The sequence below is a fragment of the Zootermopsis nevadensis genome, unplaced genomic scaffold (assembly GCF_977971745.1).
Source record: "Zootermopsis nevadensis isolate Lab colony 2312 unplaced genomic scaffold, Znev_1.0 Znev_ptg000032l, whole genome shotgun sequence".
Taxonomy (NCBI): domain Eukaryota; kingdom Metazoa; phylum Arthropoda; class Insecta; order Blattodea; family Termopsidae; genus Zootermopsis; species Zootermopsis nevadensis.
The window spans coordinates 2,224,598-2,236,731 of record NW_028259164.1 but is presented as its reverse complement, the minus strand read 5'-3'; the positions used below and the strand labels follow the sequence as shown (position 1 = coordinate 2,236,731).

Here is a 12,134-nt window from a genome sequence, read left to right as displayed (position 1 = left end):
AAATCCGTGTCCCTTTATTTGCAAGAGTATTAAAATTCGTCTTTTAAAAACTTGGGGGTGTGAGACGGTGAACTGGATTCATCTGACACCGAATACAGGATAAACCCGGGCTCTCGCGAAAAATATAACGCTTCGCCGACCCATCTTTTTTGAATACGTACAACGACTACCAGTTTTGTCAAAAATGTCTGAGCTCCGCGGAGTTACTGCTTATCTCTGGTCTTACGTGTATCGTCACAAGAGTGTAGATGCAGCGTTATTATAAATCATTCTTACTATTAATTGTAAATCACCAAATTCACCTCTGTTTTACCTGCCAATACCCAGTTCCCATCTGGTAATCAGGTCAAAAGCTTGTTCATCTCTGTAATACTCCAATAACGCACGCATCGAGTGATTACGTAATGATACATGCTCACCAGAGCAACCCGGCCCGTTATTAATCACGGGGTTCGACCCCGACCAATCCACACACACACACGCACACACATGCGTGTCAGCTGCTAATCATTCGTAATAGGCCTGATGTCCGTACCTGCTCGATTGCACACAGGACCAGCAGCCTCGAGGCGACGGACGACGGTCCCAAGCGTATGTCAGCCACACAAAGTGACCCATTCCGTCTCTCGCGCGAACAGAAAGTAATCCCTCACTTTTGCCCAGCGTCTGAACTCAAAATAGCCCATGAAAGCTTCGTTGTCAGATTTCAATCATCATTTGTGCCTGATACAACATTGACTAATCTCTGAATCATACGAAGACATATTTCTTAAAAAGTTCTAGCGCCGCGTAGCCTGATAAAAGTTTAGTAACGTTTCAGAGGTCTTCGCTGCCTCCATCAGCGAAGCACCACCCAACCTGCATCTCGCGGGCAACACGGTGCCCGCGGAGACATTTCAAATAATAAAAAAAAAAGGTTTTCTAACCCAATTCCACCCGTTTCCTGGCAAACTATGAACGAAAGAGTTACCACCACTTCCATATTCCCAAGTTACCCTATCATAAATCCTTACTGTTAGCGGATGTTCTTTGCCGGGATTAAAATAATTATGTCGAGTCTTCTGATGGCGTCGCGATCAAGGGCTTCCCGACGCTCAGTTTCAGACTTATACAATTATTTCCAACGTCATATGGAGATTTATTTGTGGTAATCTGGTGTCGTTACAGGACGTCCCGATGTTAGGCGGCAGAGACTTTATGGCATCACTCCCAATTACACCCAAAAATTAACTCACACTTCTGGCGTCTTGTCATGGCATCGCGACGCTACGAGTTGGTACTTTCCAATATCGTACGAAGACTAGTTTGCCTTACATTTGGCGCCTCCCTGTCATCGCAATGCCTGGCATTGTGACTATCAGCGTTGCGACGCCTGACGTCGAAATCATATCTTGGTGGCAGATTCCGTTACAGGCGTCACGCCAGAAATATATGTGAAGCCCCTTCAATAACATAGGGCATGGTGTCAGACGTCCTCTAATGACCGCAGATTAGTCTCCACATGATGCTGAGAATGAAACCAGAAAACCTAAGCCAAGCGTCGCGAGAGAAATCACAAGACTCCAGGAATGTCACTCAATCCCTTCGAATTACACTGGAGACGACTTTCAAAAATCGACTTCCCGCGTCAAATGAAGTCAAATTTACAGCCGATAAATGCCCAGATTACACCGAACACTCAACTACAAAACCGACGCCGGGCGTAGCGACGCATACGAAGGATGGAACTTCACCGAAGACGACGCTTCCATCCTAACCTAACTGAAGATACCAAAACCTAACCCAGGCCCGTCAACCCTGTAACAGTATATTTTCATTGTATTTCCCGCACAACCAAAAAAAAAGTTGGGCAAGCCTGATCTAGGAAATCTGTAACCAGTCACAATCCGTATCCGGTCAGGCTACTCGTACGTCTGTTTCCAGATTGAATCGAAACTTTTCACCCGGATCACATGTGAATGAACGAGAAATAGTACTAATGAGTTTGGAAGACGAGGATTCCAGTGCATGAACTGTTAACGGAGTACCGTGCGAAGAACAAAGTGTATACATCTTTGTTTCCGTGGGTTTAATAAACTCACTTCTCACAGCAGTGAATATGACATGTTCGTCTTCTGGGTTATAACTAAGCGTGGACTTGTAGGCGAGTATAAACCTTACGTTACGCTACAAAATATCTCGTTGCACGTTTGTTTTACTGGTAATCCAACGACACTTTAATTCGCTTAAAAACTACGATCTGTTCCTGTAAATTAACACACTGAGCCCGAAGTTTGTCTAACACACGAACATACATTCCGTACCGCAAAGAAAACATCACGCTTCACCATTACAAAGATCAACTGGTTAACCCTTTGAAGTACGAAACTCGTCTAAATAACATTTAAAAATTCAGTCCGTACCGCAAAGAAAACATCACGCTTCACCATTACAAAGATCAACTGGTTAACGCTGTTTAAGGAATTAATCGATGTTTATAGCGAGAATCATACGGAACCTATGTTACTGTTAAAGCAGGTGGTACATATAGTTACCACTGTGCTTCAAAGGGTTAATTTTACTTCACAACAGCACAACTATGAGCAGCGGAAAGCCGTTTAATTCCAATTAGTGCTTACGGTTCGCCTAATTCAGTACTGAACAGGCGAATATAGAAAAACTGTAGTCATCATGTATGCAGGTAGACGATTGTCAAAAATGACGCACTTCCATAAACAGGAATAAGTATTAACGCCATGTTACATCCGAGACAAATGAGCGCTAGGTTCCCGTGACATGACAGTATGTAATTCTGGTTAAATTTAAAATGTGGAATAAAATTCTGTTCAGCAAATACATGTATCAGACGAGCTACACCCGTATCGCTGTACTGTTTTAAAAAGCGTGCGAATTCCACCGTCTCTTGTGAAACTAATTAATCCAGACCCGACATTACTGTATTCTGCTGAATGAAATATGAATTTAAAGTAGTACAATTGTTTCTGTTGTTTTGTATGGGTGTGAAACTTGGTCCTTCACATTATGTGACGTAAACAGATTGAAGGTATTTGAGAACAAGCTATAAATTCAAAACATGTTTCACATAATTAAAATTTAAAAAAAAAACATGAAATCTACGCAGTGGTCCATTAAGAACATGCCAACATAGTAATTTGGCCCTCAGTTAAAGTAGTTTTTAAGTATTATTCCTTCACACGCAACGCTCATAGGTATGTTCAAATCTGTCCAGTGTGTGGTCCAAACACTATAATTCCAGAGACTTTAAGCAAAATATGGAGGAACCAATTCCAGTGGAAAGACGAGTTGTTTAGAAGTTGACAGCCCCTTAGCTACTTAAGAAACGTATAACTTTTATGGACCCCTAAAGTTCAACGTCGCTCTCACACGAGTCCGCCGATGGACCCCATCCTAAGCCGGCTGAATCTAGACCACTCGGAACCACGTAAATATCCATTTTAATATCATCATTCCATCTACGACTACGTCTCCAAAACTGCGTCTTCCCAACAGATTTTGTACGTTGCATTTCTCATTGTTACCATGTACCATTTTCCATCCTCTCCCTCAAGATTGTGTATCTATCGCCTTTACAAGCTCTTAAAACACTATCAAGTTAATTTCTTCCTTAGGAGCAAACTTGAATTTCCCACTGGCATAAAACGAGCAACGTGTACTTTTCTCTAATGGACTGATTAGCTGTGTTTATATTATTATAATTTTGCTTTGCATGATGACGACAAGACCTGAATATTTACGCACAGTATCCGGGACAAAACTGTGAGTTTCGCCTACGTCACTAGCCTGACAGAAGGACAACAAACACATACTCTACTTAAACCATGAATATGTGTATACATATTTTCTTGGGGGTGGGAGGGGGAGGGAGCATCCCTTACATTAACCTTGCACTTGAACGAAGACGTCAGAGCCAGACAGACGGCTGTAACGTGGGGATCACGTCAAGATAGGAAAAGATCCAACCAGTCAGTACCAATAAAATTTGCAATAAACAGTGAAAATCTCGTCTGTATCATACCTTGTAGTGACCACCGTCATGTTTGCTAACGGAACACAAGTGTCCAAAACAGAAGCACAACGTCCCATAAGCCCCCCCCCCCCACGCCCAACCCTCACGTCACAACTGATCCATGTCAGACACGTGACCTCATACAAAAACATTCGCTGGTCAAGTCAGCTGCTCCTGACTTAGAAAATAATTTTTTTTTGCAGAATCCTGCGAAAACATCGACGCAATTAATACACAAGCCCGTTAACAGATTTCTTTGTGACAACACCGTCTACTGTCAGTATTTGAAATCGGCTTTTCTCGTTCATTTAATAAAGTGAAAGGGAAAAAGTCGATATATTTGGGGCGCGGGGGGGGGAAGGGGGGCAGACACGGTACATCGATTAAGACTTTCACAAGACAAATTTCCTTTTGTGTGTGTGTTTGTACGGATCTTCGAGGAATGATAATGGAGACAGAGAAGAAGAAAGATAAATGAATTATAAGACAACAAACCCCCTTCTTTCAAGGACCTGATCGATAAATCTCGTCTGCCCTGGGTTCCATACAAATCATCTTTCTCAGAATCACTGAAGATAGCGTATTTTACGCTTTTAGTAAGACGCACCAAATCATACGCGTTTCCTGATAAAGTACATGGTTGCAGTGTTTCATTTATTGGATGGTAAGGGAGGTCGAGTTTCAAACTGCGTTTATTGCGAGAAATTTATTTATTTATTTAGTGTTCTGTCTGACGACAGGTCCATATGAACAGGATCCTTCCATCCTTTTCTCGGACTGGGACCTGTTCATATACGTTCTTGGCAGATGATCCAGAAGTGGTTTGCCATTGCCTTCTTCTGTGTGTGAATGGAGTAATTGTTGGGATGCCACGGAGGAAAACTCCGTGTTGCCTAGACCACGGCCTTTCCCAACACAAGTTATAAATTCGGGCACCGCCGGGAATCGAACCCGAGACCCCACAATGTAAAGGTGGCTAAATGCTTCAAAAACGGAAGCTATGAACATAATACGGAGCGCCCGAGCAAACAGTACTTGGAAATTACGCGATCATCCGCTGAAAAGCAAAATTCTTTAGGGGCTTGGAAGTCTTCAAAAAAAATGAATAACTTTATTTACAACTACACGTAAAAATCAAACTTATGACAGCGACTGTTAACACAAGAAATACAAACTGTTTTTTTTAATACGTAAATTTCCAAGGTTTTTTTAATGCATTTCTTTGAGATTTTTAACAACAGAGTTAGAAATTGTCCCGGAGAAGATTCTGTGATTAAAGTTCTATCGCAGATATACTACTAACAGACTAAACCGTAGAATTGTTATTTCAGTAAATACGACACTGATGTAAAATTACATCTGTAAACATCTTTTATGTGCTTTGAAGAAAGAAAGAAAGAAAGAAAGAAAGAAAGAGATTTAATAACTCCACGGCAGAAACCAGACCCCAGGAGCGTAAGAGAAAAAAAGGGGGAAGATTTGGGCCTTTGTGTCTCGAGAAAAAAGGGAAAATGGCACACGAAAACTATATAAAAAAATGAACTGCAAAATTTCTTAACGGTTTGGAGTTAGCATTGTTACCGGTTGGAACATCAGCTTTCAAAGTAAATAACTACACTCAGATCGGTGTTAATTTTCACACTAATACACTAACACGAACGCGCAAGTTACTGCTCGCCTCTTACAACTTAGATTCGTTTTTCAAATTACTACTAACTGCTCTTAAGTTCTGCACACAGCTAATGCATTATTTCCGCCTTAATTCCATTACGATTTCATTAATGTAAGTACACCGTCTTTTCCATTTAGTCGTAATCTTGATCGAAATAGGAATTGTAGATCTGATTTCACAGATTCATTTAAACATTTCGGATTAAAAAGACGTCTTCAACACTCACCCTTCAAATGACGACAATTTACGCGATCGTGTGACCAGACAACTCTCTTACCTGCAACAAATGAACGAAAATTAACAATTATTGTAAATCAAACACAAGATTTTCAGCACCAATGCACAATAACTCCATCTAGGATCGCCGCTTGTCGGCTGTCCGCTACTGTTTGTTCAATAAGATATTGTAGGTGCGTCATATTGTGATTTTATTTAAAAATAGTATTGAAATATATTAAAATTGTCCGTCAATCACAATAAAGTAATATAAGATAATTAGATGGTTAAATATTATACATTGTTCCGTATCGAGTACTCGATTTACATATGGAACATTCTCGACATGTTTCGTCTTTCATAGAGCCGTCATCAGGTCATATATTGGTCAGAGAAGTAATATCGAAGTTGTACAACTTCGATATTACTTCTCTGACCAATATACGCAGCATTAACATCACTCCGACAATACGATTGTATCAATGATATATAACACAACAACAAATGTTGATACAATGCGAAAAATGAAGAAAATTATACGAAAATTAAAAATTAGTAATTGAATTAAGAGTTTATAACATACACCTGATGACGGCTCTATGAAAGCCGAAACATGTCGAGAATGTTCCATATGTAAATCGAGTACTCGATACGGAACAAAGGATAATATTTTAACCATTTAATTATCTTATATTACTTTATTGTGATTGACGGACAATTTTAATATATTTTAATACTATGTTTGTTCAATATATACACATCTATCCTTATTATAAAGCTTCTGACTTACAAGGGCGTATGGAGGAGCCAAGTCAGGGCGCCCTGCATTCTTAATCTCGGCACTAGACGTAGGAAAGTGGTTAGCTTCACGTTCTACTCCGCTTTACCTCTGGTACCAATTGGGCAATGTGTTGTGATGGTTCCAGGGTAGGTCTTACGCTCAAAAGACACCATCCCTTTTGAATATTGTGCGTAATGCAATGAGAAACTTGAACGATTGGGACCATGGGGACCGGTGATTTTCCAAAACACCTGGAGAGGGGTTTAGCATTCCTTGCCACTGATTGCCCTTTTATAAGGCAGTCTAATGTGGGGAAAAAGGCGTTTTTAATGCACCGGAAACCCGTGGGAGGAGGAGGGGGGGGGGCTGCTTCAAGTCTACCGCCTTCTGAATATAACCACTGACTGTACGTTTGCGTGTTCTGGGCTCCAAACACTCTAATCAGAGACAAAGTGGAGGAATGAGGGCCTCTCCACCTCTTCATGGAAGGCCAACACGCACCTCTGCTGGCCTGCCGAATAGCCTCTTTCATGACAAAACAATACAAGACGACAAAAAAACAACAAACTCTTGTCTTGTCCCCTTGTTTGTCTCAACCATTTCCTCCTATCCTTGCCACCAAATGTTATACCTGAGTGACCAGCCTCTTGTGCGTTATAGTGCAGAAACTCCCTAACGCAGAAGCTTTATGCAGATTACTGCCTTCTTGGACGTGTAGAAGTTTGTAGGATTTGACGTTTTCATGGAGACGAGTCTAAAGATGGCTTCTTCAGGGTTGTTGAGCCGTGTAGTCTGATAGAAGTTTATCGACGTTTCGGAAGTCCTTGCTGCCTCCATCATCAGGGTGGTGATGGAAGCAGCAAGGACATCTGAACCGTCGGTAAACTTCTACCAGACTACACGGCTCAACAACCCAGAAGACAAGCCATCTTCTGCTAGAAGCTTAGCGACGTTTTTACAGAGGTACATGCTGCCTTCATTATCAGGGACGAGCCATAATCTCAAGTTAGAGGAACAACAGACAAAGGAGAATACTTGAAACTAAGAAGGCTTACGTAAAACGATTTGTAAGTCACTCAATGAAGAACTTCACAAGTCTGGACTCCACCAAATGTTATCATAGGACATCATATGGACCGAGCATGTAGCACGCATGTGTGACAACTTTTAATCGTAAAATTTGAACGAGAAGGGGAATTTTGGAAAACAACTTGAACACTTTTCACGTTTCTTGAAGAAGTAAGGTGGAAGGACGTGAAATGGATTAATCTGGCTCAAGACCTCAACTCCTCTGGGTTCTATAAACAGCAACAATTTATTTAAAGGAACAGAGACTATAAACTTGGTATTAGGAACTCTGCAGTAAGTACACAGTTCGCTTATGTTTCATGTAAAGAGTTGTTTTTCCAGCGTACAAATACTCATCTGACAAATTTTAGTAAAAGTCCTCAATACCAAGCGTAATCTAACACAGGGCAATACATTCCTATTACGCGTTCATTCAATAGCACTTTGTGTAAAGAACGCATGATGATATTAAGCTAGGTGGTGATTATAAAAATATCAGAAAGCTGAAGATCGATTCGATCTGATAATCGAGGTATCGATACTGTCTCGTGCAATTTGCAAATTGCAATGGCTTTATTCAGTTGCAAAATATCACGAGGGTTTTCAAAGTAAATTTATAACAACACAGGAGATGGGCTTTAGTTGAGAACTCAAAAGCTGGTGTTTGGTAGAAACATGTTACATATATGAAAACGTGTAATGGACTGGAACACGATCAGACACTATTCGGACAAGTAATTAAATGGAGTGCTGTTGACGGATGGGATGCTGGACACAATCTGTGCAGTGTTATGAATTATGGCTACTCAGTGTCACTTCTCCTTCTAGCGTTCTGGGTTGTTACCGACGTTTCAGATGTGCTTGATGACGTATGGAGATCAGTTTAACGGCATTAATATGTCAAGATGACTTCTTATTAAACAGAATATAGGATATTAATTGTCAATATCAAACCCTCTGGCCAATATCAGAGTTTATTTTCGTGAGAACAAGAGTTACTGAAGATTGCCGTCTTCTGAATTTATTAATTCATCGCCCTGATGATGGAAGTAGCAAGGACATCCGAAACGTCGGTAAACATCTACCAGACTACACGGCGCAATAATCCAGAAAATAAAATAAAATTTTGTAAATGATATTTGACTTCACACTCGCTTAAAATTGTCTCCCAGTATGAAAAGCAACATTTCATAAATAACTTTTAAAGTTAGTTTAAAGTGTGTGTGTATATAAAAGGCATTCGTTCCTTTCTGTATTGAAGACTTTCTCGAAACAGCATAAATTTCAACGTAAAAGTTACTTGGAAATCTAACGTCAATGCATGTAACAGGCAAAAGCCAGAAATGAACAATGGATTTCCATCCTGCAGTACGAATTCCTGCATTACAAAAATTTTAACTGGTTCTGTAGCCTTGAAAATGATTACAAACAAAGGACTGGAGCTTCCAGTTCCACCAATCCAATGGAGAAGTTGCACAAGAAGAAAACGTCCCAACGAAAAGAACAACCTTTTCAAACTTCGTAACCTGTCGGAGATTCGATGCCACGCGCCACGGAAACTGCCGAAGACAGGACAGCGTTGGTATAGCAGCAACTCAGGTCAACGTTCTGCGAAGGTGCAACGTCTTCAGAACTGGAGGTGTCGTCATCAGCAGGAGTGCCAACAGTACCCCGTTTCACCATCTCCTTCCTAATCACTTTTCTCAGAAACAATGCACATTCATGGGTAGAACATTTACCTACTGAAAATGACGAATTCACACTCCCTGGCTGTTTTGAGCACATTAAACAGAGGTTTCTAATTGGTGACGTAATATTTCCGAAGACAAGCACGTCTGCTACAAATCTACATATCACGAATGAGGCAGCCATGCCTGTTCCGGCTTCACAGCTCCATCTCTTCCTTGGTCTACCATATTTTTCTTTTCCCCATCCGTCTATGTCCTCAGCCCAGTTCTGTCGTTGCTGGTTTTGAGGGTGAATTTCCAGGTAGACACCAAGATATTCGTGGGACATACGACCATGTAAGATTATACAGTTTCTCGCCAGCGAGAAGATGAAGGCGGTTTCATTTCTGGGTCTTTGTGCCGTGACGTCTGGTACAAGTCTGCCGGCATATCAAAGGTGTCTGCTGCCTCTGTATTTCGTTCGATGACCACCGAAACGTCGATAAACTTCTGTCACACTATACGCTTCAGAAGAGAGATATTTTCATACTTACTCCATCTTCAGGACTTTAGCCATGAAAGCTCGTTTATAAATTATCATCGCAACTTTAATTTCAAATTATGTTTCAACCACGTTTCAAAACAAGTTTCTTGCAACAAAAACTGGTTCTGAAACTACGCGATATTACAAATGCTGAAATACGTGATAGGAACAAAGTAACTTACATTCAGTTATATTTTATAGTATTTTTAGCTTCTAGGAGTAGTGTTCTAAACAACATTATCAGGCTTTATGACTTATCGTGTGCATTTTCATTACAACATTGAAAGAAACCCAACCTAACCTCAATCGTCTTGAAGCAAATTGCATATTAAGCTACTGTTTTTATGTCAAAAGTCAGGATACAAAAATACATCAAGGGTTCATTCGTAATATACCTTGGAAAGGGGGGGGGACCACACTCAGTACGATTTCAGTGAGTTTATAACCATAAAAAAACATGTAGTTGGAAAGTTATTGGTGACGTTGTAATATCATTACGTGACCCGGGAAGGAGTGATCCAGTATCATTATACAACATTCAAAGAAGTGTTTCACTTCGAAAATTCCAGAGAATTGTGTTTGAATAAAAGGAAAATGACGCAGTGGGTGGTAATCTACATCTGTAAATGTGGCTTTGCCCCCCCCCCCCCCCACCCCCGTATTATGTAAAAAAGTGAGCTAAAATAAGACACAAAATAAGCAAGTTTATATAAACCCACGTTGAAAGAAATTGTGGACACATGACACCGTGATTAAGGCATTACGGTCCATACTCCTAACACACAACGCGGGGAAATTTCGTCTGAATTTTAAAAAAAAAAAATGTCACGTTTAATATTACACGATAAAATGATCGTCTTAAATTTCGGACTAGGTAGCCGATGTTAAAATCACTGTATAATATGATAACCAGTAAAGACTATGCTTTTTTCGAAACACTGTGTGGGGCACGTAGGCACAGATGTTAAAGATATTATTAAAAGGCGTGTAAAAATTACATTTCAACGTGGAAATCTAATTCCATTGCTTCTGGTTACACGCCGTCGAGATTTCTAAAACAGGTAAGTTTCGTCATGCGAAATTCCCTTTTCCAACGATTTCTAAATACTGGATTAATTATTCACAATATTTAGGGGAATTCGGGGGGGGGGGGGTATGAGTTATTTATTTATTTTTTATTTAGTGTTCTGTCTGACGACAGGTCCATATGAACAGGATCCTTCCATCCTTTTCTCGGACTGGGACCTGTTCATATACGTTCTTGGCAGTTGATCCAGAAGTGGTTTGCCATTGCCTTCTTCTGTGTGTGAATGGAGTAATTGTTGGGATGCCACGGAGAAACCGGAGAAGCCCCCGGAGGAAAACTCGGTGTTGCCTAGACCACGGCCTTGCCCAACACAAGTTATAAATTCGGGCACCGCCGGGAATCGAACCCGAGACCCCAGGATTACAAGGCCAGATAAATGAGTATCTTCAGTTTTTCTTATATCTGTGAACTAGTGGAATTTTATGGAATAGCACCCATGCTGTTGGCAGCACTGATCAAGCTTTCCGGCTACGTTGAAACGACAAATTCTTTTCTGATGAGATTTCAGGTTCTCACGGAGGCCGTTAAGAAGATTGTTACGTCCTGGGATGCTGCGTGTAGCAGAGTATAGATCTTCATATCATGCTTACCCTGCACAAATGGACGAATGTATCTGACCCTGAGGTACAGCATTACTAGGCCTAGGCAAGTGTTGCCAATCACACAACAAAAACTTTTTTTTAAAAACAAATTTCGCATCCCGAAATATCGATCACGTTACGAGGTTATTTGTCGAGATATAAGAAGAAACTTCTATATGGCACTCCTGCCTAGTCCCTTGTCTTTAAATACGCGTTTCATGCGCAATGAGAAATTTCGTTCTGTTCCGTTTTATCTTAAAGCGAGAGATGATTTAAGTCGTAAAAGAAAAGTGATGTCATTGAATACACATTTGTGTAGTTAAGAATCTTTTCTTCTGCTAATGGCTGAAACAGGATCTGTAGTTTCAGCACAAAAGTCATTTTTTCTCTCCCCCCCCCCCCCTTCGGAATTCTAAGCACTTTTTAAATTTGACTTTCATTAATAATCTTCTCCGCTGAAAATAAATTATGAAGAGACGGGTTAAAATTCA

At 40.5% G+C, this 12,134-nt stretch overlaps 1 protein-coding gene across 9 annotated transcripts in view; it reads right to left on the bottom strand.

Moving 5' to 3' along the window:
* shg (DE-cadherin) overlaps nt 1–12,134 on the bottom strand; it is a 406,513-nt gene that overhangs the window by 98,209 nt on the left and 296,170 nt on the right. For 5 of the 9 annotated variants that reach the window (XR_015538089.1, XM_087359672.1, XM_087359669.1 and 2 more), the window contains one exon: nt 5,926–5,976. The exons of the other annotated variants lie outside the window; for them this stretch is intronic. Coding sequence is in view for 4 of the 5 variants with exons in the window: in XM_087359672.1 (XP_087215798.1) it covers nt 5,926–5,976 (51 nt within the window). In the remaining variant the exon portion in view is untranslated. The remainder of the gene's footprint in view (nt 1–5,925; nt 5,977–12,134) is intronic. 9 annotated transcript variants of the gene reach the window in all.